The sequence below is a fragment of the Silurus meridionalis genome, chromosome 8 (assembly GCF_014805685.1).
Source record: "Silurus meridionalis isolate SWU-2019-XX chromosome 8, ASM1480568v1, whole genome shotgun sequence".
Taxonomy (NCBI): Eukaryota; Metazoa; Chordata; class Actinopteri; order Siluriformes; family Siluridae; genus Silurus; species Silurus meridionalis.
In genome coordinates, this window is record NC_060891.1 from 21306963 (window position 1) to 21329240 (window position 22278).

The 22278-nt window shown below is 39.3% G+C and overlaps 1 protein-coding gene across 1 annotated transcript in view; it reads left to right on the forward strand.

Moving 5' to 3' along the window:
* Positions 1-22278, forward strand: part of daam2 (dishevelled associated activator of morphogenesis 2) — a 106056-nt gene that overhangs the window by 24042 nt on the left and 59736 nt on the right. Inside the window, 1 exon segment of the mRNA XM_046855164.1 lies at positions 14896-15118. Coding sequence (XP_046711120.1) covers positions 14951-15118 — 168 coding nt within the window. The 5' untranslated portion in view covers positions 14896-14950.

Below are 22278 nucleotides of genomic sequence, written 5' to 3' on the forward strand. Positions count from 1 at the left end.
ATATATATATATATATATATATTTGTTTAAATTTAGCTTCTACAAAATTACATGGCGAATTTTCCATTTGTGGTCATACAGTAAATGGGAATCACAGAACTGATACCGCTTATAGTAAAGTTTTTTACTCTAACTTTTTTATAGTAAAGTTTTGTCTGAACTAAACAAGTCAAACCAATAAATACAATAGAACACAGCAAATAATGATTTGCCATGTTCAACCTTAACTTACACTATTAGTAAAATCTGCCATTATACCAAACCTGTTCTGTTTCAAGGAAGGTCAGATGTCATTTAAGATCTACCAGCTGGTTTTCTCACTAAGATAGTTTTCTCTCTTTCTCTTCTCTAACCTGAGTTGCACTTTTGCAGTCTGTTCTGCGAGTCAGAAAAATTCTTGGCAAAGCGTAAGAAAAATTGTCCAATAATTGGCAGGTGCAAAAACCCCATTCCCCACTGCACTGCATAATGTTAGTTTGTGCTTAATACATTCAACCTGATTAGCTGAGATGCTCACAGAGGGAGTTTTGAGTTACTGACAGCACCCCCCCTCCTCCTCTGTCTCTCCAGACCTTATCATGATAAGGTAATTGCCCTGTGGCTCTTGAGGAGATGATGTGGCGACACTTATCTGATTCTCTGTCCTAAAGCATGTGTAGTCAAACGGTGTGGACGTGACATCTCCAGAAGAAACTCGTCCGATTTGCATTGACGTTTCCTGAATTCACAAGCCTGGCTTTTACTTAGTCATTTAAATGCTACGGAGCCGAGTCCGGATATGAGCGAAGTCTGGGTTCGAGCATGCTTGTGTAAATGTAAAGACACTGGACAGGAAAGGAGTTTCTCTGGGTGTTCCATGATCCACAGCCCACTTCCGCTATTGAGCTGAGCTGGGGAATGTGCTTGCTGCGGATTAGGGATGGTTATGGGAGGAGTGGGGGTTAGTGGGAAGTGCAAACTGTGAAAGGGTCACTTCCTTTCATCCTGCTCTCTTCCCATACTGGCTAATATGCACATGCATGTTGTATTCTGAGGTCAGTATACAGAAGAGGATGGGACAGGGAGAGGGTAGGCACAAAAGCCTGAGAGAGAGGGAGGAAGGGATAGAGAGTAGAAGAAGGAGGGAATAATATCAGCAGCTTCAGTCCCTGAAATGCAGGCTCTGGTGCTGTAGCTCAGAAAGAAGTGGAAGCTCAGCTCGGGTCAGGAATATCAAATACTTTTGATATTCATTTGTTAGCAAAGGTTGCTCCTGACAACAGGAAGGATTCGGTCAATTTCTATAGGATCTCAGTTGCTCTGGTTATATGTAAAGAGTGGAGGATGAAAGACCTTCAGGGGTTGCCTTCTGGAAGGGGTGAGTATGCATTCTGCAATCTGATCACACTGTTGATGCCCATGGTTCGCTGTGCCTGTAAGATAATCCTGCCTGGGCGACAGTTTAGAACAGGATCCAGATGCATTTGCAGCATGCAAAAGCTTTAAATAGAATGAATGCCACTGTTTAAAGTCCAGGCTGCCAAAGAGGACTTCTTCCAATAAAACGAGTATTTGGAAAGCTTTCCCGTTAGAGCTTTGCAAATATGAATGTTTAAACCTGCTTTGCAGTAGAGGGACTATTTTCAAGACACATCTGTCACAGTTCTGTTGTTGCAAGTGCTATGAAATGTAAATCTCATTGGTTTGCTATATTTTTTCATGAGTCATAGAAGATCCCTTTTCTTAGAGTGTCTTGGTTTAATAAACCTCGACAGAGTATACTGAACCGAGTGGATTGTGCTTGAGAGTACATTTGGGAATGATTTGGTTTGTAACGGACACATAGAAGCTGCTGATCACACTTGTTGGTCACTGGGGCAGTGTGGGTCAGTCAGCGTTTATGGAAAATAATGAAACATATCTATCCAAATGGAAATTAAGTGATTTAAGTTGACCAGGGAGAATTGCATAGTGACGACTCTGGGAATGGGATTATTTGTGCCATTAAATGCCAGCCTGTACTTCTGGGACCCGTGTAGTTCTGATTTAAATTCCCTCAGCCTCATATTCTCTGTTATCCCCTGCCACTCAGTCCATATCAGAGATCAAGTCTTCACTCCACCAGCCTCTGATCCTCTCCCCAGTGGCCCTACCAAAGAGCCTATAGCATAAACTTGGGGTCAGCACTCTACCAGCCTTGATCCTTTCCTCTGTGACCTCACCAGTAAACCTGAAAGCCTAAGCCCAGGGCTTAAAATTCACCCCTGTTTGACCCAATGACGTCAATGCAGATTCTTAAGGTTAACCCTTCAATTAAACTCTGTTAGTCTCGGATTTTCTCTCTAAAAACATAAAGCATGTCATGATAGACCAACCCACTTTTCATACATATTTTAGTAGCTTCCTGGTTAAAGTTTTTAGTTTTTTGGGCTACCTATTGGAACTTGGGTCATAAGTTTAAAACCCATCACTAACAAGCGCGGCCACTTTTTTGCATTCTTGAGCCAGACCCTTTACTATTTACATTTACCTTTTCCAGAGCGACTTGCAGTTATCAGAGTTATAGAGTTGTGGTATCTTGGTTTTGCTTGTATTTGAACCCATGACCTTCCAATCAGTAGTCCAACATCTTATCCACTGCACTACCACTTTCTTATAGACCTCATGAACTTTCTCATGAACCGCTCTGATGTATTTTGACTAGTTGAGGATTAAGGACCTTCAATATGGTAGTTGATTAATTTACACTTAGAAGCCTCTGACATTTGAGGATGGATTTGGAGAGTTAGGATCACAGGTTGCACAAGCAGTTTTGCATTAAAGCACCTAACACTTATCAATACACCTCTACAATGATGGAGTTGTAATGATTGGACATTTGGTGCCACCCAGATGAGGATCCTTTCGAGTCTGGTTCCTCTCAAGTTTTTTTCCTCATGCCATCTCAGGGAGTTTTTCCTTGCCACAGTCACCACTGGCTCACTCATTAGGGATAAACTTACAATTATAGGAACAAACTAATTGACACTAAACTTATACATTCATTTATAAAACTTAATAACCACTTTATTTCTGTAAAGCTGCTTTGAGACAATGTCCCTTGTTAAAAGCGTTATACCAATAAAATTAAATTAACTGAATTTGTTGGACAGGGCTCTGGGGTATCCTTATAAATGGATCATCAATGGGAATTCTAGTATTTTATATGGACTTTAATTAATGATTAAGATTAATGAATACTAAAATTAATAAATACAAAAATTCCATTGGTAATACTGACTCTTTCAATGCTGTTAAATGTACTCAGGGGGACCAATCAAATTCAACTAGTCTAAATTGTGCTAACCTCCAAAGCCCTAAATTGAGAGTTTACACTTTGGCTGCTTTGATTCCTTCTTTTAAGACCCTAACAAAGCCTTAGGTCTAAATCCAGAGCTTAAACTTCACCCCAATCTCACTCACCAATGCCATGATCAATCCTGAGGCCTAAACCTTAAAACTTCACCAGTCACTGATTTTTTTCTCTGAGAAAAACTTAAAAAAAAAAAGTAGAGTACAAGCTGTACCAGGCAGATTGAATGATCTGCATGTGAGGACACTAATAAATGACAATCAAAGCCCAAAGTCACATCAGCCAGCTCTGACAGATTACATCAGCTGTTTATCTTGCAGCTCATATATTACAGATTTATGCACTACCATATGCTCAATAAAAGCATAAGCTCCATCAGCACTCTTTTTAAAGATGGTTTGAGGTGGTATTATATATTTCTGAAGCTGCTTTATCGAACCAGTTAATCATAATTAGCCATTAGTGTGTCATTTATATAAACATTGTAACTATTTAATAGCTAGTAAAATGAATAATAAATGAAAATATAAATGGAGAATATCCGTTGCCATGCTTCATTGACTACTGGTCAAGTAAATATAGTATAAATATATACTATGTTCTGTATGGTGGTATACAGTTAGTCCGGCCATAAAATATCACAGGAAATGCGTAAGGTTTGAAATATTCTATATTAATGCTAATGTAATCTCGAAGTATGAAATAAAAGGTACTCCTTGTGCCACTGACATAGGCTTATAATATATTAGCTTATCATTATATCATACAGTGGAACCTGTTCAACAAAAGAGTTTTGCTGAGACTATTTTGAAAACTGTTTTAGCTAGAGGTAGTCTTTAAGGCATGCTGTAACTGCCTGATGCGCACATTCCAAGCATTATGCGCAACCTTGCAGACCTCTGTTCTTCAGCAGGCAACTGTTGACCTTTCACCTTATAGGAACACAACACAGTTTAGTAATATATGATGCTGAAATGCCAAGGCCACCATTTGCCTGGGATGTCTGACTAAGGCAAGTAGCGGAAATCCCTCTTGACCAGCCAGAAGAGTGGGTTTGTATCAACCTGTCACCACTCCGGGGGAGCTGACATAACATACGCCTGGAAGTACTAGAAAGATGAGACGATGCGGTGCTACAGACCCGAGACGCTTTTGAAAATTACAACAATTGAGCAGCTGCTGAGTCAGTGATTCGGGTTTATTTTTAGTGAAAACACGGTCTTGATCTTTGTTCAAGGTTGGGAGGCCGTTAAGGATTAAAACTCATAGCCAGTTTGGTTAAACGCAAAGTACAGAATAGCAATATGGAGTGCATGCTTTGGCTAACCGCATGTCACTTCCAGCTATCCATATGCCTGTGCTATATCATTTTTGTAGACCTCATAATGTGCCTCCTATTATGCAGGGCAAAAACAAACAAACAAAAGAAAACAATTTCCTATCCCATGTTCGAGATTCTAGCAGATCTTATGGAGGATGAGGTGAGCTATCGGGTTCCACAAGAGCCTTTATAAAACATGGGAATGCACCATTAGGGGTTCCTGGAATCCAGACGCTAGCATAAATAGCATCCATTTCATATTGGCCTCATTCTATTTGCAAGTTCTCACAGCAACAGATGTATTTGCCATCTTCAAAGTGGGTCAGTAGTACTTTAGTGCTGTAATTTTACTCTTATCCCACACAACTTTAAACAGAATCTCTGTTTGAGGGTTTGTAATCTTGTAAGCATGTTTATTTAATTCTTATTTTTTACCCATCACTTATGTGTTAAAGGTTGGGTCAGAAATTCATAAGTCGGGAAACACTCGACAATAAATGGCATGTCTGCTCACAAACTGGACGCTTCGATAGATTATCTGTTTGGAGGAGAAACTCACGTGGGTTGTGTCTTCATAATATTTAGCTTTAGAGGGATTTATAAATAGGTATTGCCATTGCCATTATTTCTATTTATAAACAGCAATATTCAACATACTTTTTCAGCGTTTCAGATTTAATCACTTTTTCATTGACTATAAGCTTGTATCGAAATCAGATATTGCAAGATTTGTTTTTATTGCGAGGAGTCGTGTTAAATCAAGGAAACACATTTACGTTTTTTTTCCATTCTGGATTGCATGCAGGCTGAAATTGAGTTCTGGTCCCACAGCAGATGTGGACATGGCATTAATTTTTAGTAGACAATGAGCAAATGAAATGGCTTTTAACAAAGATGTATTGTGAATCCCCACTTTTCTTAGATTTTACGTAAACATTTTACGCTCCCAGAAAGAAAAAAACACTTAATGTAGTCCACAAGCCCAGTAAGCTGTTTGTTAGGAACGAAGCCTAGAGCGAACAGACGAAATGTGGCAGGAAGATGTGGGACATAAAGCCTCTGATATGCAGATAGCATGCTTGCCGCAGACATGTAAAATAGGTCTCTGATGCGCTATTAAATTAAGTAATTCTCTTGGCTCTTGTGTACATGGCTTCAACATACAAGTTCTTATTCCTGCCAGAGTGTTGGCCGATCCAGAAGATCTTTTTTGGTGCAGAGTTTCATGGTGAAAAATTGGAATGTTTTCCCATTTGAGGCTTTTCCTCCTTTTTCAGACCAGATCTTATCTGATAAAGCGAAGAGGAGGAAACCATTTAGAGGGGCTGAAGGGGGTGAGGAGTCAGACTGGGGGGGAAAAAAGGAAGGATGGCTGGGTTTGTCATTCCTAACAATCTTGCTCATCGTCTTTAGTGCACGTAGGCACAGTTGTCCAAAGGCAGCCTTAGTGGAGTGTGTATATAAAATTACACAAGGGATTTTAAGATTGGAGAATGCATGTTTAGATTTTAGGATTCCAACAGTTTGTTCATGAACGTATATAAGTGCTCATGTCCTCATATAGAGTCTAGTGACTTTTTGGATCTGGCATCTCCGAATGCCTTTCAGTTTTGTGCCTTTTGTGTCATCCCACACAAGCATTCCCGTGTTACACAAGCCTACACGCTGAGCTAAAACAAACAAAGCTTGCTTTCAAATGAGAAGCGTAATGGTGGTATGTGTCACATTTAAATGCGGCATGAAATTATGCCAGGCTCTCTATTACAGTTAGTGATAGTCATTTATCAGTTTAGACTGGAACTCAGTAATGAGTTAGGAGTGTGTGGGTGGGAGAAATTGACAAGGTATCCAGTGGGCCACTGTGCCAACACACTTAGTTATTATTTTGGTTTCTATATTAGGAGTAAGTGTGTGTGAGTGTGTCTGTTCGAGGCGGCGCACATGTGGTTTTGTATTCGTCCTCTCCATTCTTTCTCAGACAAATACACAAATTAGGCAATGTGAACATTTTTCTGACATCTTTTCTTAAGTCAAGAAAGCCGGACAAACCCTATTGTGTTTTTTCGGCTTCTACATAAAGGATTATAAATAAAATTGACTGTGATAGCTTATATTGGGCAGATAGAAAGAGATACACACTATACAGTATTTGGTCAAAAGTACTGGGACACCCGACTTTTCCAGCCATATGTGGTTCTTCCGCTAATTGTTACCATAAAGTTGGAGGCACACAATTGTTTAGGATGGCTTTGAATGTGGGAACAAGAAATCTTACCTTTACTTTAAAAATGAGACCCAAACATTTACGGCATTTGGCACACGCCCTTATTCAGGGGAGGGTTTAGGACCTTGTTTAAGGACCCAGCAGTGGCAGCTTGGTGGTGATGGGATTTAAACCTGTGACCTTCCGATCCAAAGTCCAATGCTTTAACCACTGGGCTACCACCTTATGTTCCAGCATGACAATGGTCCTCTGCAAAAAGCGAGATTCATGAAGATATGGGTTGGAGTGGAAGATCTTGAGTGGCTTGCTATAGAACTCTGATCTTAAACTTATTGTTATGCTTTGGAGTGAATTGAAATTGACTGTGACCCAGGCTTCCTCACCTCACATCAGTACCTGACTTTACACAAATCGCCAAAATTACACTGTAATATCCCATGGGAAATAGTTCCAAAAGACTGGATGGAATTATAACAGCAAATGGGGGCTAGATGGGGAATTGGATGTTGAGAAAGCAAATCTAAATCCTTTGGTTAAGTAGCCACAAACCTTTGTCCATGTATGTTTATATATGTATCACATACAAGCCAGGGAATGAAACAGTGAAAGTGTTTCCTACAAAGGAAACCCATTCTCATCTGGTTGACACTGGATAGTGTGATTATACATGTAACTGATACTCAAGTTGCTTAAAAGTTCCTGGTTTCACAATTGCACTTTTTGATTACATAGTACAAAGAGCAATTTCTGTATTCAGTATAGTTTTACCTTGAAGTCACATTGCTGAGTTGTCAGCTGATTGAGGCTTCTGTGCAAAACTGTTTGTAGGTTTTTCAGTTCAGATGTTATCCAAGGAAAACCAACTACAACCATCAGATCACATCACACTGTTATAAATAATTTTCGTATAGCATACTATAATAATGATTATGTGCATCCTTTCATTTAATTTGCGTCTGGATATTTTCTTAGATTTTAGCAAATATTTTCATGTCTTCTAAATGCATTCTTATCTAAATTTAGCTTAACAGGCAATGACCAACTGCTTTCATGTTGTAAGCACTATGTAGAGGGTGGAACCCCAGACTGAGAGCTGGGGGTGGGATGAAGATGAATCCTGATGGACAAAGATAAAGCATTCTTTGAGACCTGTAGGGCGAAAGTTAGGCAGCAGTTTGGTCATGCTGCCATGGAGGAGGTGTTTGAGTCATCACTGCATTCATCTGCTGGGTTGGTTTAGTGCTAGGGCCCAGTGCTGTATGCAAACTGTGTATGTGTGTGTGTGTGTGTATATATATATATATATATATATATATATATATATATATATATATATATATATATAATATTCGTTTATAATCATACAGTACTTTTCCACCGTTGTTCTTTGTGAGGTAAATGTACAAAAGGAGCAGTAAAATGTTATTTATATATCATTAATATATGCATAGGCAAATTGTAATTTCAAACTTTAAAGTCATAAATGTTGCATTAAATCAAAATATCTTTTAATTTATAGTTTGGTAAATGTACTTTTGCGATTATAAGGGAGTGGTGGCTCAGTGGTTAATGGCTCTGAGGTACTGATCGAAAGGTTGGAGGATCAAGTTCCAGTATTGCCTTGGGCCCTTAATCAAGGCCCTTAACCCTCTGTGCTCCAGGGGTGCTGTACAATAGCTGACATAGCACTATGACCCCAGCTTCATAACATTGCTGCGATATGCAAAGAAAAACTTTCACTGTACTGTAACATACACGTGACAAGTAAGGAGCATCTTTCATTTGGAATGAAATGGTTAATTGAAGTACACCACATATGCTTGTGTGTTCAAGTGTAGTAGAATGTTAGAAATGGGATACCTAAGCCGATCAATGACTGACATGCTTTCTTCCACCACAGAGATTTTTCATTTCCTGATATATTTCTTGAATGCCTTTTTGCTTCCATCCCTGGGGCTGAACTTGATCATTAAGGAGAAATAATAAAGAGAAGATTCGCCTTGACAGTGGGGGAATGCTAGTGATTGGAGCCAGAAGGTGAGGATTGGCTTCATGTGCAGAAATGATGTAGCACATTTACATTAGCACCAGCTGTATATGATATATATACAGAGAGCTGCACTTCATGGGTTTAGTAAAACAAGGATGTGTGGAAGAGATTCATGTGGGACAGAAGAGAGAGGTGTGTACATGTGTGTTATAAAGAAGAAGGAAGAAATTAGGAGAGTCAGAATAGAGAAAGCCATGACCAGAATTGTTCACGCTTGTGAATATGTATGACTGCACAGAGCTTAACAGTGGTAAGCAAATAACTGATACAAAATAGTTATATACATTTCAAGTAAAGGGTGTATTTTTAAGGGTTATGAATGGGTGTAACACTGATGCACACTGTTTTTTTCGTTCCTTGCTCCTCTTCTCCACTGACCTACTTCTAGCAGGCTTGGGGGATGAGGTGAGCAGGATAAGAATTGAAAGTTTCGGTTTTCTGGATCTGTCTGTGTTCTCTCTCTGCAACACTGCTCTTTGGAGCATGCACAGTGGACGTGCTCTGCCTCAAGGCCTGTTTGAGAGTTCTGCGTGTGTGCAGCCAATATCACAGAGATTTAATAGTGTAATTTAATGCAACTAACATGTCTCTGTAACCACACTGCATGCAAAAGAATCCACATGATTTTATCCTTCCCTTCACAAATTTCAGTGTGGATGTCATGCCATCATTTTACCACTAATTAGGGCACATTTACCTACTGCTAGCCGTGAAGGACTCCTCTAGGTATTTAATTGCTGCAAGTTGCATGTAAAAGGGCTTAGAACCACTCAAATTATGTGTGTTTTCTGAATTGTCTGGTATAACATATTACTTAGGGGGTTAATTCTATAAAAAAAATAAATAAACACAACAGAGATTTCTCTAACATGGTAATAAGTGAATGAGCCTGATGTAGGTGATAATGCAGTGGAGAAGTCGTACCACTTTTGAACAAAACGGCATATTTCTAAAGCTACATAATGTATAGACATAGAAGCAGATCACTGCTCACTGGTTTAAGCCTGAGCTCAACTTATTGTCTTGGTGGAGTTATACACATTTTCAGTGTATTTGTATAAGTTTCCTCAGTGTTCTCTGGTTTTCTCCCTCACACAAACAGGAGGTGAATTTGCTTTAGGCTTAGGTGTGTACCCATGTTTGCATGTAAGCATTTGGCATCCCATAAAATTGTATTTCTTCTTCCAGCATTTTCAAGATAAACACAAGCCAAAAGATAAAGAAGGTTTAAAATTAATATTAAATTGAGTGGTCTGGTCTAGAAGAGGCATTTAATTGACCCACTGATTGATTCCGTTTGTTAAAACACGCATGGTCAGGGGGTTTTCTGGCGATTACTTTGTATCCGGTAGTGGAATGAGTTGAACGGGCAATTCATTTAACTCTAAGAATGCTAACTAGAGGTCGACTGATACCCATAGCTAGATTGGATCATACTTGCCGATAACCGATTAATCAACTGATTTTTTAAATGTATAAAAAACAAACACTCCATGTAAAATAGTACTGAACTTTAATACAAAAACAAAAAAAAGTTACTGAATCATGAAAACGGGCTAAATGAAATAAATATTATTATATTCGGTAATAATTATAATTATATAATAAAATAAATGTTTAATAATTAATTATATAATAATAAATAATTAATATATTGCTCTTTATGCACCGGGCAGTCTCACAGAGAGCATGCGTTGTCAGTAATCTGCCTCTAGAGGCCACTCTTATAATGACAGCAGGACAGAAGCCGGAAAAACTATCGTTATGGATTTTTGCCCGATAGTTCCAGCAATCGACTGCCTGTGCCAATTAATTGCAAAACCGATTACTTTTAATTGTAACTCCAGTACCATGACATGTCCACTTCTTTTTCTATGATTATTTGCATTCCAATCTCACAAATTGTCCAGTTTTTGAGCCAGATTGTGTAAGATGAATCTTGTATGATTTATGGGTGTATTGCTTCGATGCTTTGTTTTGGTAGCTATGGTGATGTAATATTTTTAACATGCCTGCTTAGCAAACTGAGATCTAGCAAAACTAAATCTAGTCACTTTAGAGCTTCACCAGGATCATGTTTGATCATAATGTCAACAAAGAATTATTAGGAACCTATTAGATTGGGCAAAGTGTTTACAAAGCCGGATTATAGTCTGCGAAGGAGAGAATAGATCAGTATAGAATTTCTTTCCACTTGTAAAATCCTGTATGGATGACTGTTCACCATGACCATGAAAGGGGCTTGCAGTAAGAAATGATCAATCTGACGACAGTATATTCAATGATAAAATAATGACACTGTTATTAGTCAGGTCATTCCAGTGTATGGCTGCATAAGTACTTTTTCTGATTGTTTCCAATGCAAAAGTCTCACTTCTCTCACAGCAGTAGTTTAAAGATACCAAGAAAAAGTGTTTATTGTCTGAAGTGTCAGGAAATTGAACATCTGGAAGCATAATTTGTGTAACCCCATTTGGAGTTCTTGTAGTGTTTGGCTGTTGCATGGTGCTTTATCTTTTAGTGGTTAGGATTAAGAGCTAGTGGTCCAAAGTATGTGAGTTCAGAACCTGTGTGTCTACCTGAAAACCAGGTTTGGGCTCTAAAGTTTTAAAAGTCCAGAGTTGCATTGGTTATGCTGTTGCTTTGAAGCAACAGGGAGTGTTTAGATAGGACATGTCAAGAGTTCAGGGAAAATGCAATAAGCCACTTATTCAAATAGAATGAAATGGATAATAGGACACCTCTCTCTCTCGCTCGCTCGCTCTCGCTCTCTCTCTTTCTTTCTGTGTGCGTGTGAAATAATGGTGAACTCTACCATCTGTATTTGCATGGTAAGTTGAGTAGTTGGAACATTTCTTCCAAGAGATCAGTGAAATGATGTGGTGGCCAAACCTTTAGACAATAAAGTAAGTGTGGTTACTCTTTAGCTCTCCAGATCAGTATTGCTGTCTTAGCAACTGGACAGAATGGTGCTGAGGCAATTAGTAACCATTTCTCTGACATTGGTAAAAATGTTTTTAGACTGATGTACCCCACCCTTTTTAAAACACTGAAACAACTAACTTCCGGCTTTAGGTCTCTCACCTGCCCCTTGCAAATGGATGTTTTTTTTTTTTCCCCAGTCGTCCCTGCTGAACCATTAAGGCTAATTCAGACAGGATGGGCAATCAGTGTTTTTCCGTTTACACTCCACATCTTGGTGTTTCTCGCTCTTTCACTTTTCCTGTTGCTTGTCTAGTTTTACATTCACAGACATGTTTGAGCATTAGTGACCAGTATTGTGAGTAAGCCAGTTGTCATGTCTAAGTGCAAGCTTATTATCCATGAGTGCACACTACAGTCTGAGTTTTCAATTGGTTTGGACTGCGTGTGGTGGTAATCTTGTATGGATCTCATGTGGACAGATGCCTTTTATCAGGTGAATGTAAACAGGCATTCAAGAAACACAAGCATATCTAGTGTGTCCTCTGGAGTCTAAAAGGAGAAACAATCAAAGTAATGTGTGGTATGGATCGGTTTTAGAGGAGAGCAAACTGATTTTTTTTATATTGGATGTAGAAGAAATGTTAATTAGGATGTAGAGAGGTTAATTACAAAAAAAAAAAAATAATAATAAAATCATGAGATCATCCATTCATCTGAGTTGATGAGAAAACCGACGGGTTATTTGATTTAATAAAGATCAAATAGCAGATTGTCATTTTAATCACGAGTTCAGTCTGACATATACGAGCGTCGAATCAGCCACGAACATGTCAGTGTGTTTCCATGGAAACAAGGATTCCTCTTTTCCATACACTTACAACGGCAACCTTTTGGCAGGCCGGGCTAACATGCATTTCCCACTTGGGTTCTCCTGCACTCTGAATAGTGTGCTTTCTCTACGTATAGTATTTTATATATATATATATATATATATATATATATATATATATATATATATATATATATATATATATAATGTTGTATGGATTAGAGGCCATGGCATTAAGTAAAAGACAGGAGGTGGAGCTGGAGGTAGCAGAGCTAAAAATGTTGAGGTTTTCGTTGGGAGTGACGAGGATGGACAACATTAGAAATTAGTTCATTAGAGGGACAGCGCATGTAGGACGTTTTGGTCACAAGGTGATGGAGTTGAGATTGAGATGGTTTGGACATGTGCAAGGTATGGAGGGACATGGGGTATATTGGTAGAAGAATGCTGAAGACCAGGAAGGAGGAAAACAGGATGACCAAGGAGGAGGTTTATGGATGTGGTGAGGGAAGACATGCAGGTAGTTGGTGTAAAAAGGCAGATGTAGAGGACAGGGTGGTATGGAGACGGATGATCCGCTGTGGCGACCCCTAATGGGAGCAGCTGAAAGAAGAAGAAGAAGATGATATATTTTCATCCCCTTGTATGATATTTTTTATTAGAATCCCACATCAGTGTTCATTATTGGTCAATGTAGTACACGGAGTGAACTTGGACCCAATAAGAGGCACTTAAAAAAAATAAAAATCACAATGTTTTTTTTTTGTGAATACTGATTCCCCTGACATTTGAGATTTTGGAAAGCAAAGAGAAATAAGAGTTGAATGCAGGACAGCAAACCTTGCTCCTTAACACACATGGCTTAAATAGTGGTGTTCAAGTCAGTGTATAGTGAGGCATTTCATACCCTGCACATGTGGCAGCATAACTGGAAAATATATTGTCCATCCCAGCACATGTGAAAGAAAACTATGGTTTCCTGCTTTTGCTGCTTTAACCTCACATTCCCTTCTTACACGTTTACACTGAACAGGGGACACTCATAAAGAATTTACCACCAAACTATTCTTAGAAAAAAGCAATAAAAATTTGTTTACCATAGGCTAAATGGTGTATAGAGAGCTATCTACGGTGAGCATGTAAATTTAGTAGCAATAAAAATGAATGTATTTTGAAGCTTAAATAATAATATTGTTAGTTTGTTGTTTGACTATAGGAGACTTGATTACAAATATTATTGGTCTGTCTTTTTTTTGTCCTGCTTCACTTTTTGCTTTTAATATTAAAGTGTACAGGATTAAGTTTGAGCACTGCTGTGACATTCAATCGCCTCTTGAAGCAGCTTTGTTCTGAAGGCCTGATTGAAGTGGATGCGTTCGAGAGAGCAGGCAGCTCCTAGAAAACACTGCGCTATTTTCCTCGCCTTATTATTCTGGTTCTGGTGAGAGTGTGAGAGCGTGCTGGTACGGCTGGCTTTTCCCTCCCCTCCCTTCATGCTGTCTTTCTTCTCTCTGCGCTCCAACAGAAAGGTCTTTGTGCCATCCAACCTTATGCCAGAGTACGTAAGACGGTGCCAGGCTGCTCCTATCCCTTTGCCCACACAGCCTACATGATTTAGGAGAAATCAATGCTTTTTTTTCCTACCGACCCGCTCCTAACATCTAAAAGAATAGAAGTTTCCAACTTCAACCTGTTTTTTTCTCTCTTGCTGTCATTCTGGGGTTTTGCAGTTAGGATGAACTTCCCAAAAGTAATATAGTTTCAGGATCTTGTTAATGTTTGAAAAGCGTGTTTAAAGTAATGCCGTATCCAGCATTTAACAATTTTGTTAAACTCCTTGTGCTTCCATGCTTTTGTGAAACCAGACCCCCCCCAAAGCTGTGGGCCTGGAAGGCAAAGCTTCCACGGTCAGTGACTGCAGACATTTATGTGTTTATAAGACGTATACAAACGCACAATCATTGTAACACTACGGCTCGGAGGATGGGGGGGTCAGTAAACCTCGGTAGGACCCTGTGTGCATGTCAGCACCATTTTTGTGGTTCAATAATAAAACTTTTGCTCTGAAATGTATTCAATAAGACCTTGTCAGTCATGGAGGTCTGTCCATTGCCTGTTTGGTTTATCACTGAGAAGTTTCTAGAAGTTCTGATGTGGTTGGTGTGCTTTTAACCTAAATTGTGTTTTTGATCATGTTCTTTTTCTTTCTTTTTAGACCATGCAGTCTAGATAGCAGATTCTGCTTGTTTGGCTCATCCAGCACGGAGAGGATGCCTCCCCGGAAGCGCACACGGCCCGGCCTGGGCCTTCTGTGTTGCTTCGGCAGCAGCGAACCCCCTGAGATCAACCTGAAGGACAGTGTTCCCCTGCAGCTGCTCGAATTCAGTGCCCCTATGCCCCCAGAGGAGGAACTGAATGCCCGCTTTTCTGAACTGGTGGTGAGTGGTCTTTTGGCTTCAATGCTGTGTGTGTATGTTTATAGGGCAGGGATGTAGTTAATACTACGTACATTTTTTTGCATTACATGCACTAGTTGGTGACGCACATGTGATGGTAAAAAAAATTGTGGTTTTGGCCAACAAGAACATTTTGCATGAACAGTATAACAGTTTAAGTTGAATGAACAGTTTAAGCACCTCAACACCTCAACAATAATGGAACTGAAATGACTGGACATTTGGTGACACCCAGATGAGGATGGCTTCCCCCTTTTTCAATCAAGTCGAGTCAAGAAGCATTTATTGTCATTTGAACCATATATAACTGATGAAGGCCCCTTGACCTACATAAAACATAGAGCTACATAACACAACACAGAGCTAAGGATTAAAGTAAATTGTCCTGGCCATATAAAGTGCATCATGTGAAACCTAGTGCAAACAGAGCAAGACAGTGCAAACGGACAAATCCAAACCAAACAGAACAGGACACGTACGCTAAATAATGCTGACAAGTATGTATACTGTATAATATTTGATACTGTACAATGTGAAAAATATGGGAAACTGTAAACATACACAGTATACTTCTGTATAGCAGCAATTGACGGCAGTTTGAAATGTGTGCAACTTCAGAAATTTTGTAAATGTGCAGCATGTTGACAGTTTAAATATGGGTGGTGCTACAGTATAGACCTGGATGTGTATGAATTGCTAAAGTCACCACCGGTTCGCTCATTAGGGATACTAAGGAATTAGGGAACTTTCAGGATCTGACCTTACACATTCTTTTCTACAACTTTATCACCACTTTATATCAGTAAAGGTGCTTTAAAACATTGTCCATTGTTCAAATCACAATCATTTGAATTGCAGAATCAAACACACATATATTAAAGATTCTAGAGGGAGATTTCTAGCCAAGAGTTGCACTTTGACCTAAGGTACATGCATGAATGATGCTCGACGATCCATGTCAAATCATTTTTACATTCTCTTTGTAATCACGACACAGGGCTTGAAGCCTGACTTCTCTGTTATTATACACTCTCAAGTCGCTCACGTCTCGAACGCAAGTGCACAAACATCAGCTCGTGCTGCCTTCCAGTTCCTGGCTCCCTAAGGAAAACAAAATGCCCATACGCATTTAAGTTACATTATGAAAGTGGCTCAATTGTTTAGACAGGAGCCCCACATGCCGTGTTTTCAGCTACCAGCAAAGAAGTGCTCGTCGCTAAGAATCAAATCGAGTGTGCTAGGCATATGGGAGTGCTTAGACCGAGCACGGCAGTCTCATTCTTGACAAAATGAAACGACTCGCAGTTTAGTTATGGTAAATATCTGGACTTGGCCATAGGCAGACATGGCAGACGGGCAAACGCTGGGGAATGTGAAAGAAAAATGTTTTTGTTGTCGGCAAAAAGCCACATTTAACTTCTGCATAGCTCTGTTGTGGCACGTGCAAAGCTATACTTTGTGCACAGCATGAAGAGAACAAATACTATGTGATATCTGAAGCGTTGGAGGAAAAAAAAAACATGAATCTTGTATATTTGGTATACATTATATATCTTTTTTTAGGAAAAGTGGAAAGTGGCACTGTCAGAATTAAGGCACTGTATGGTTTAGATTGCATGCTTTTTTTCTATTATAACATCCACATAAAGGGCACCTCCGCAAATCAAAGTGTAGTCAGATTGTGGGATGAAATAAAATACATTTGAGAATAGATTTTGAATTTGAATCATTTCCCTGGCAAATGTTATAAATTAATCAGGAAGCCAATAGTAACATAACCACTGTGAGGTCAGGGTGATGCCTTCAAGGCATTAGACTATTCATTCCGAATGGTTATATACTGACTTAAAAATTCTAATAATGCTTTTGTAAAGATCTCCCAGTCGCCCAAATGGGGCAATAATCTTAAAGATTCATCATATCTTCAGGATATGAAAGCATGTATCTTGATGATCCAAATGCCATCTGTCCGCTAGAGTCCAAAGAAGTATAATTAATTGCGCTTTCTGTGTGGGAGGAACATCATTCATCTCTTCTTTGTAGATCAGAACAGCACCAGCTGATGTGAATTTCATGAGCAGTGCATGCAAGAACGTCTCATACGACAGAAAGTTAGAGAGAGACAAAGAAAATGGGGTTTAAATTGTCATTGGCTAACGGGAGAAACGTGGGTAAAACAAAAAAACCCGCACAATTTATACAGCAAGTCGAACTACAATTTCAGAGAAAAATATTTGTACCTTTTGCTAACAGTGGCTTGCAAGAGTATTCACTTTGATCAGGCTTTTGCACATTTTGTAGTGATAGAAATAGAAATAAAACTTCAATACTGTTTTATGAAATCACCAGAGTTCAATAAAGCTTGTTAGAATTATTTACAAATAAAAAACCTAAAAGAAAGAGAAAAAATTTTTTTCCCAACCTTAAAGATTCTCTAATTTTTTGTTAGCTCCAGTTTTTGCTCCTTTGCATTGTCAGGAGCTAGTTGAGGCTTTTGGTTGCCTCTATGGAGAGGTTTTCAATTCAAGTCTATCTGGCAGAAGACTCCAGAGAAGACCAAGGAGTGGATGGAGAGAAAATATCTCTTGTATAGACTGGAAAAACCAGCTGGTGAACCGGAGAAGGTTTTTGAAGAATGTCTGGACATCTCTGCTTAGACTGATGCCTCCTCAACACAGACTCAGATACTCAGAAGAAGATGGATGGATTGGGAAATGATTGCAGTAGTACCGAAATTTGTATAGCTATAAAACCCTTTAATTTGTTGTGGTGCAATCATTTGCTCATCAGAAGTAACCTAATTAGGTATAAATAGTCATGTATAATAAAAAGACGTGTAGGATTTGCATAAATCAACATTTGGTTATTGAAAAAAAGACATATCAGGAATATGATTGAGTCTGTTATTAGATAATGGAAAGAATATGGTCCAACGAAAACCCTGTCCACAATAAATTGTCCACCAAAAAGTCAGCTGGCGTGAAAGCCCAAGTCAAAAAAGCACTGTATATAAGCACTCGGATAAATCCACTCTATTCAAACGTTACCAATTGTGACATTCTGTTTGGCTCAAGCATCAAGCTTACCATGCCCTTATTTCAGCTTTAAAACCCAAAATCCAAACAGAGTAAGTCTGGCTTTAATGAGCCCATCCTGACTGGTTCCGTCTCTTAAAGCAGAGACCACATCACAAACTCTAGTGGCTCCATTTGGTCAAAAAAAGGCTTTAAAGCAGTGCAGAGTGCACACGCTGTGCTCTAATGCATCATGGGTACTGCAACTCTGCAGTGACCACATTCATTAGAGTTGAATTTTTGCACAGATTTGTGACTCTGAAACAAATAGGAGCTTATTTATATTGAACCGGAGAGTGTCTCGCACATGTAGGAGTAGTGAGAATATAAAATGTTTATCTGGGGAATTGATTGAAAGCAGTGATATTTTTATCAAGCAGCTGGATCGCGTACATTCGGATCTTTCTGAAGTGGGTTCCTTCTAAACTGTAGGACGTCCACGCTTGCATGTGAACCTTGTGTTGTTGTTGTTGTTGTTGTTGTTGTTGTTGTTTTTTAATCATGCAGCTTCTTTGCTATTGCTGTGAATGAGTGTGGGTGCAAAGGCTAAATCTGTGCGTGCGTGCAGCATGGCGAGGACATGGAACAAACATGTATAAACATACATATACAGTGTATGCTCTGGGTGCCGGTATGCTTCAGTACGATGTTGAATATGCCAGCTGTGGATCAGGGTTATTCAAGTTCAGTGGACTGGTAGCTTTGATTGAAGTGTGTGACGGTTAAATGTGAATGTTAAAGAGCTCAACAGGAATAGATGAGAGGACATGTGGCAGCCATGTGTTTATAGCTCATCTTGCCCAAAAAAAAACAACCCTGGCTCTGTCTTTTGAGAAATCTTATCTGGGGAAAAAAACAGGATAAAAACAACTCGTGAAGATAAAAGTAGAACTTGGAGTTTTAAACACCTCATTAAATAGCGCAGATGGAGAGAAACCCGACAACGCTAAAATAACTGTTTGATAGTGCCGAGTATATCACGCTATAGCATGTGACAATGAGAGAGCAGAAGGAGTTTGTGTTGGAGCATGTAGGAAGTGGATATTGTTGATATTGTTTGGGTAGCATCAGCACATCTGGTGCACAGAGGACGTATGCGAACTGTAATTAATATCAACGGTTTACTACAATGGCTTGGGACCATGGTTTACATTTTAAGCACTTATCATTGAAAGTTTTACAAGTCAAGTCAAGAAGCTTTTATTGTCATTTCTACCATATATAGCTGATGCAGTACGCAGTGACATGAAACAACATTCCTCCAGATCCCTGATGCTACATACAAGAACATAAAACACACGGCTAAGGACTAGTAAGTGTCCTCGCCACATAAAGTGCAAACAGTGCAAAGACTACACAAGACCGTGCAAAGACAACACAGGACAGTGCAAAGACAACACAGGACAGTGCAAAGACAACACAGGACAGTGCAAAGACAACACAAGAGAGTGCAAGACAATACACAAAACACAAAATAGCTCCGCCAATAAACCTGTTGTGAAGAGACAAAGTGAACAGTAGCAAAAATGTAAACAAAATGTTGTGTAAAAGAGCAAATAGCAGCAATCCAGAAAACGTGCAAAAACGGCATGTAAACAGTTAATGGTAATGAAGTGATGAGTGGTACTGAAGACACAAAATGTCACCCTAACAATGATGGAACTGTAATATATTGGCATTCTGTGCAACCAGGGTGAGTCTGGTTTCTCTCAAGGTTTTTTCTTTGTTTTTCTTTGCCACAGTCGCCACTGGATCACTAATTAGTGATAAACTTATATACCGTATAATGTAAATTTAAGGGAACTGTTAACAATGAGTGTACTTGTAAACATACATCGTATACTTCTGTATAGCAGCAATTAATAGCAGTTTGGAATGTGTGCAACACCAGAAATTGAGTAAATGTGCATGTTGACGGTTAAAATATGGGTGGTGCTACAGTATAGACCTGGATGTATATGTACACTGAGGAAAATAAGTATTTGAACACCCTGCTATTTTTCAAGTTCTCCCACTTAGAAATCATGGAGGGGTCTGAAATTGTCATCGTAGGTGCATGTTCACTGTGAGAGACATAATCTAAAAAAAAAAATCCAGAAATCACAATATATGATTTTTAAACTATTTATTTGTATGATACAGCTGCAACTAAGTATTTGAACACCTGTCTCTCAGCTAGAATTCTGACCCTCAAAGACCTGTTAGTCTGCCTTTAAAATGTCCACCTCCACTACATTTATTATCCTAAATTAGATGCACCTGTTAGCTGCATAAAGACACCTGTCCACCCCATACAATCAGTAAGAATCGAACTATTAACATGGCCAAGACCAAAGAGCTGTCCAAAGACACTAGAGACAAAATTGTACACCTCACAAGGCTGGAAAGGGCTACGGGGAAATTGCCAAGCAGCTTGGTGAAAAAAGGTCCACTGTTGGAGCAATCATTAGATAATGGAAGAAGCTAAACATGACTGTCAATCTCCCTCGGACTGGGGCTCCATGCAAGATCTCACCTCGTGGGGTCTCAATGATCCTAAGGAAGGTGAGAAATCAGCCCAGAACTACACGGGAGGAGCTGGTCAATGACCTGAAAAGAGCTGGGACCACCGTTTCCAAGGTTACTGTTGGTAATACACTAAGATGTCATGCTTTCGGAAGGTTCCCCTGCTTAAACCAGCACATGTCCAGGCACGTCTTAAGTTTGCCAATGACCATTTGGATGATCCAGAGGAGTCATGGGAGAAAGTCATGTGGTCAGATGAGACCAAAATAGAACTTTTGGGTCATAATTCCACTAAACGTGTTTGGAGGAAGAAGAATGATGAGTACTATCCCAAGAACACCATCCCTACTGTGAAGCATGGGGGTGGTAGCATCATGCTTTGGGGGTGTTTTTCTGCACATGGGACAGGGCGACTGCACTGTATTAAGGAGAGGATGACCGGGGCCATGTATTGTAAGATTTTGGGGAACAACCTCCTTCCCTCAGTTAGAGCATTGAAGATGGGTCGAGGCTGGGTCTTCCAACATGACAATGACCCGAAGCACACAGCCAGGATAACCAAGGAGTGGCTCTGTAAGAAGCATATCAAGGTTCTGGCGTGGCCTAGCCAGTCTTCAGACCTAAACCCAATAGAGAATCTTTGGAGGGAGCTCAAACTCCGTGTTTCTCAGCGACAGGCCAGAAACCTGACTGATCTAGAGAAGATCTGTGTGGAGGAGTGGGCCAAAATTTCCTCCTGCAGTGTGTGCAAACCTGGTGAAAAACTACAGGAAACGTTTGACCTCTGTAATTGCAAACAAAGGCTACTGTACCAAATATTAACATTGACTTTCTCAGGTGTTCAAATACTTATTTGCAGCAGTATCATACAAATAAATTGTTAAAAAATCATACATTGTGATTTCTAGATTATGTCTCTCACAGTGGACATGCACCTACGATGACAATTTCAGACCCCTCCATGATTTCTTAGTGGGAGAACTTACAAAATAGCAGGGTGTTCAAATACTTATTTTCCTCACTGTATATGAATTGAGTATATAAGTCTTTGTGCCATCTCAGGGAGATTTTTCTTGCTACAGTCACCACTGGCTCGCTCATTACAATTACAATGAACAAACTTATAGGCACTACACTTAAACATTCTTTTATACAACTTTATAACCGCATTATCTCTGTAAAACTGCTTCGAAACACTGTCTATTGTTAAAAGCGCTCTACAAATAAAAATGAATTGAACTGGTTGTTTAGTTGTCACTATCTGTGTCTCTTCTTTCTTGATCTGTCGGTCAATATGTAGGGCAGTTTTAATTGTTACATTGCGGGCCATTTTACACACACACACACACACACACACACACACACACACACACACACACACACACACACACACACACACTTACTTTTTTGGTACACACTGTATTTATCCTGAAATATTGATCTAGATAAGACAGTTTTTAATAAAGCTGTACTTGGGCGTTTGTGTTATAAACAAAACTAGCATTTAGATAAAATTATTACGCATTGTAATTTAAAGTAAAACATGATTAACATCCCATGTGA